The 5,894-nt window shown below is 35.4% G+C and overlaps 1 protein-coding gene across 1 annotated transcript in view; it reads right to left on the bottom strand.

Annotated features, from left to right (window-relative positions):
- The window catches only part of LOC307123977 (uncharacterized protein), a 7,412-nt gene extending 3,935 nt beyond the window's left edge, over window positions 1-3,477 (bottom strand). Inside the window, exons 1-5 of the mRNA XM_079812883.1 lie at window positions 3,385-3,477; window positions 1,995-2,328; window positions 1,741-1,845; window positions 1,498-1,616; window positions 201-411 (exon numbers count right to left, since the gene is read on the bottom strand). Coding sequence (XP_079669009.1) covers window positions 201-411; window positions 1,498-1,616; window positions 1,741-1,845; window positions 1,995-2,328; window positions 3,385-3,396 — 781 coding nt within the window. The 5' untranslated portion in view covers window positions 3,397-3,477. The remainder of the gene's footprint in view (window positions 1-200; window positions 412-1,497; window positions 1,617-1,740; window positions 1,846-1,994; window positions 2,329-3,384) is intronic.
- Between the last annotated feature and the right edge of the window lie 2,417 nt (window positions 3,478-5,894).

Below are 5,894 nucleotides of genomic sequence, written 5' to 3'. Positions count from 1 at the left end.
GACAAGTTGGAGCTAAATTCTGCAGGGCAGAGGCCCTCTAGGATGGAGTTTGGACACCCCTGGTACATAATAATACTGCATATGCTGCTGTGTCATCCACACCAATTACAAAAACCAAATGTAATAAATAATTTTAGCCTTTAAAGGGACTGAATGCCTTGTACAATAAAAAATATTGTTGCTAGCTTTGACAGTTTTACCTTTGATAGCGGACACCTTTTCTGGAGTCAGAGGTGGTTTTGCCTCAGCAGCTTTTTTAGCGTTGCATTTCATGCCGGTCACGCTCCTCTGTTTGAGGACCGTGGTACCCCAAATAATGACAGCCAGGCTCTTACAGAATTTTGAGTCACCCTCAACTTTCCTCACAATGTCCCATTTTTCTGTGGGTATCATGACTCCATGTCCTAGATCCTGAAAACAAAAACACATTACTATGCAGAATAAGACAATTCGGTAACACTTTATAGTAACTCACGCTATGAATCATTAGTTAAGCATTAGAAAAATAGTCAATTCATCATTTATAAAGCATTAACTGACATTAAAACAAGAAATGCAAAAAAGTGCTGCGCGGGGTTCAAGTTCTTATCTAGGTGCTCTTTGGATGTAAGGGATGATTCAGCTCATAATCATTAATAACAATCTAAGGCACACGAATATTATTGAAGAAATATAAAAAGCCTTTATTTCATCATGGCTTTAGTATTTTAAAAACAGGTGACAAGTACTGGACAGAACAGAAGGTAAGAGATGCGCGGATCAGCTCCAACGTCAACTGAATCCACGGCCAAAAACAAATCATCCACCTGTCGCCCAACCGCACAAATCATTTTCTCTGATTTAGATTTCCATACCCACCCACAACCAATCATCAAATTACAATTATTCTTATGTGTTAAGCATGATGATATGGTAAATGGATCATCACCTTCAGCGGACACGGCAAAGCCAGAGCTGGATCGCGCATCTCTAATGGTAACATAATACACTGACATAATACATAATACGCTCCTTTTAAATTTATTTAAAACAAAAGTTATTTGACAAAATGTAACTTTCTTAATGGCATAAACGCAGGCTTTACTTCCTTGAAACTTAAACTGGAATGTCACGGTTTCTGTCACTTAATATTTACGTCATTAATGATTTATCATATCCACCCGTGACCCACCCGCAATATATCAGAATGTTAAGCTTGGTACATCCTCCACAAGAACAAAGAAATGTGTTCATTTTCTCACTTTCTGGTTCAAAGCAGGTGCCGAACAGGTGTTGTTTCTCCGCATTAACCCCACCCACTTTAAATTCTGACCAATCACACAATAGTTCTCGGACACCCACAAGAAAAAAGTTCTGCTCAGATGATGTGTTGAGAACGAGCTGCGAGAACTCCCAAATCAGGTAAATTATGTAATTTTGTTCTCGCAGCCCTGGGAGTGAGAATTTTTTTCTCTGTTCTTGCGGAGTAGGTAATGGCCTTTATTTTTTATTACTGACCCGTCCACTCCGAAGATTAGCCGCAGCTAGCTCCTCTGCTGGTTCTTCTGGACCATGAACTTGATGCTGTGGGTGTGGAGTGTGGTCTGCAGAAGAGGTCTGTGGTTCCTTTTGTGTTACTGTAATATCAGATAAAGTAATACTTTTATTTTTGTTGCCAACAAAGGGGACAAAAAATCATTTAAAAAAAAAGAATTAGTCATGCATTTAAAATTAATAGCCAAACAGTTTGGAAATGCTCACTTTTGGGTATTATGGCTGTTTGCTCATCTGCTGGTTTTTCTGGACCATGAAATGGCTGCTGTGAGAGTGGAGTGTGGACTGCAGAAGAGGTCTCGTTTTGCCTTACTGTAATAGGATATTAAGCATCACTTTTATTAGTTTTGTTGCAAAAAAAAAAAAAAAATTGCACGCTATAAGTTGCAATTAAAAGTGTCCAATTGTTTCTAAGAACCATCTATGTTAAATTAATGGCTAAACAGTCAGAAAATGCTCACTTTTTTTGTTTAGGAAGAGCTCCTCTTGGAGATGCAGGTTTAACCTCCTTAGTTGCTGCAGTTCAGCCTTCATGTCCCTTTTCTCTTCTTTTAAACATTTTATTTTTTTCTCATTTTCTTCATTTGCTATCTCCTCCTCTCGCATCCTTTTTTTGACGTTGAAGTATTTTTCTTGTAGTTCCTTGTGAACAGCCATAGGGACATGTTCCACGTGTGCTTCAAAGCTGCTCTGGACAACCTTTTTCTTTTCTTTTAGGATTTCCATTAAAGTCTTCTTTTTTTGTGTGTTTTGGACTGCTGCCTTTTTTTTTGTTCTGTCATTTGTCTTGTCACACTTTAAAAAACAGAAAATAATAACTCAATGTCCAATTCTCACAAAAAGTCAAATACTCATATTATATACAGATTGTGACATTTGAAACAAATTGACACTATCTTTATCCAATCTTACTGTAATAATGCTGTATATAATTCTATATTTTGTTATTGCATTTTCGTTTTTTTTGTCATTGTGTCCCAATAGAGTGCAACAGTCGGGGTTTGAAAATTAAAACCCATAGGGAAATCGATTTTTAATTATAACTTATAAACCATTAAAAACAGCCCTACTGTGAGTTGAGGTTGTTTATAATTGTATATGCTTCTGTTGAAGTTGGTAGCCTGCATTATTTCAACTTAGTTTTAAGTTCTTGTTTCCATTTGTTTAATTTCAAGATCTGAGGTGAATTATCCATTGTTGCTTTTAGTAAGACATAGCTGGGAGCACTAAATGATATTCAAAGTCACATTACACGCTTTTAACATTAAATAAAGCACATAAACATTACCTGAGATTATGTTTTATGTTGTTGTTGTTCAGCCGCGACGTCGCAGAAATAGAAACCGTTTCTAAAATAGATTCATCGCATGTCGTCGTCGCGGCTGGTTAGGACACGGTGCTCATGAAAAATGGAAAATATACCTTTTATCACGTATCGCGGCGCGTGTAGTTAGGACACGGTGTTATTAGAGATTACGTAATGTGTGGCGCATCGCAGAGCAGTACAAGACAAGCATTTGAGGTTAAAAAGTTTTTTTTAGAAAATGGATGCTAGATAAGACTCTTATTCCTTGTCTGGGAAAAAAATTGGAAATGTTCGCTTTTGATTTTGAGAATGTTTTAAAATTCCCTATGGGAAAAACTAATGGAAAACTATGTTCAGAATAGGGCTGTCACTAACAATTATTTTGTTAATAGAGAAATCAGTGAATTATTTTTACAATTACTCGCGTGATTGGATAATTTATGTGGTAATAAAAAAAGACCTAAGCAAAGAGCTAAACTAGTAGAACCAACACTGCTGAATAACTGGGCAGCACTATCAATAAAGATATGCATCAAATAACTTACAGATGGATTCATGGAGCTTTTAGAGAATGAACAGTCTTCCTCATCACTGTCGAGTGGGGGTATCGAGATTCTCTCACGCGTCAATTCCTCTTCAGATTCTGATGAATAGAAGAAACTAAATACAAGTAACAACAAACCAACAATAAAATCTAAAAAATACACAAAATAACTACAGTTCTTTGTCAGACAGTTACCAAGTTAGATGCTAGTGGTTGTTATCATAATCTTTTGTAGCAGGGACTGTAATGCCACATATGTTTCTAGCAGTACAACAGATTTTGTACAAGAATATACTTAAAATACATTTAGGAGGTAGAGTGTAGCTTTAAAAGCCTACCAGCCAATTTTAATATTTGTGCTCTGAAGTATCGTCCCTGGTCCTCTGGGGATTTTTTCCATAAAATATAATATTTTTTTTTCTTTTCAAAATCATTTGTAGTCTTTGGACAGAAGCCTTGTATGTAGTCAAAGGGCACTATCTGCCGGATGTTGTCATCCAGAAAACGGACATAGGCAAACATTCTAACAAACAAAACAAATAACAATTAATAAAAACATTTAACATAGATTAATTTGCATTAACAACACAGAAAATCTTTGTAAATAATTACCTTAACAGCCAAGCTTGCTCTCTTGTTTCACTAGAATGCAAATTACAAGCAAAATGTAAAAAAAGTAAAATTAAACAAAGATACAAAGAATTGAATAAATAGACATTTCATTATGTTTATCTAACAGTACTATTCAAGTAATATATAAACTGAAATTGAATAATAAAACGCACATTGGCCTAAATCAAGTCATGCATTAACTATAGTTTAAGTTATCCAGTCAAAAACTGTGATTGTATGTCTTTTGTTGTTCAACTAACATTATTTGATAGAGAGCAGCAGGTTTACTTTAAGTCACTTTAAGACCTGATGCACAGATAATGACACAGATTTTTCCAATTAACGTTACGTTATATAAGTTTACTTTTGACATATTCCCAACAAATTGTATTGACGTCAATACTTAAGTAACTTGCTGTCTTTTGTCTTCGTCAGACTTTCAGTGCGCGAGCTTCACGGAGCCTTCCGTTACGTTACATTTACATTCCGAGACAGAAACGATTTAACGTTAAATGATTAAATGTCAAACCATAAAACTTTTACAGCAGTTCCATCTCTTTGGAATGACTTTGAGTCCACTTTGACTCGTTTTAGATCGCTAGATTATGTATTTTTTTACTTCGAGAACATAACCTCTGGCACTGAGGTAAAACACCCGGCTGTCTAACTTAACGTTAACGTTACCTCAAACTTACACAAAGTAGTAAAGACTGAGAAAAGTTATTAAAATATAAACAGAAAATTAAATGTTGCATCGAAAATAACAGCAAAGACAATGATTAATGACACTAACTTACCTGACTGAAAAGTTGGGTGGTTACGCTAGTGAGAGCAGATCAGTTAAAAAAATCTACCGTTATTTACTGTTGACGCTGTAGTCACGCACGCACGCACGCACGCGCAAGCTAAGCTCCGCCTCCTTGTACTTGATAAGCGCTCCGTCAAAACTTTTCTCGAGTACTTTGCATCTTTATTAAGTTTTTTTTTTTTAAATAAAGATGCGTAGAAACAGACAGAAATATAAGATGTACCTGGAACCTCACAGTGAGGCAAAGATACCTAGACAGACTCTGTGTCGACACGACAGCCAAACAGCCAATGATACAGGTAGGCTCTCGAGCTCACATCCAGTAAGATTGTCCTGATTACTTGAATGAATTTGATTATTAAAAAAAGAAAGAAAACTTTAGTACATATGACAGAGGTCATTGATAATTGTCTGATTTGCTTACTAAAGATTAACTTTTGTGTAATTGATTAAATAAAACCCAGAGAAAAGGAGAAGAATTCTCTTCGGATATCAAAATAAAAGTCCCCACACAGGTCTACTTGTAAAACAAAAGTATTGGGGGGGAAAACTTTAGTTGAGTAGTTTGAATGCAGTGCTATATCGTGAGCTGTTGTTAAACAGTCGCCTAGTGTTCAAAGAAACATTTTGGCTATTGCAACACAGTTTAAGTCCATTGTAATGATGATTATTTTCCAATAAAGTCCATTAATTATCTGAAATGTTAAGCTTGCACTATTTTGTATACATTAATTTAATAATAATACATAATAGTATATGTCTATTTGTAAATGTATTAATTGTTAAATTTATCTGATTGCTTGATTACCAGCATAATCAGTGATATTTTTTTCAGCTAAATGTTTCTTGCTTTTTATGGTGCTTTTAATGTTTCTCAGAGGCAGGGAGTGAGACAAACAGCACAGAGAACAATGAGAGAGACAGCACAGAAAACAGTGAGAGAGACAACACAGAAAACAGTGAGAGAGCACACAGAACATTATTTGTGATACTACAGATGTTTGAAATTATACAAATGTATATATAACACTTTGCAATGCATGTTAAAAAACATATTGTTGTTTGGATTAGGCTATGGCAACGCAGTTTAA

The sequence above is a fragment of the Gobio gobio genome, assembly GCF_949357685.1.
Source record: "Gobio gobio genome assembly, chromosome: 3".
Taxonomy (NCBI): Eukaryota; Metazoa; Chordata; class Actinopteri; order Cypriniformes; family Gobionidae; genus Gobio; species Gobio gobio.
This window is presented reverse-complemented; position numbering and strand designations above follow the sequence as displayed.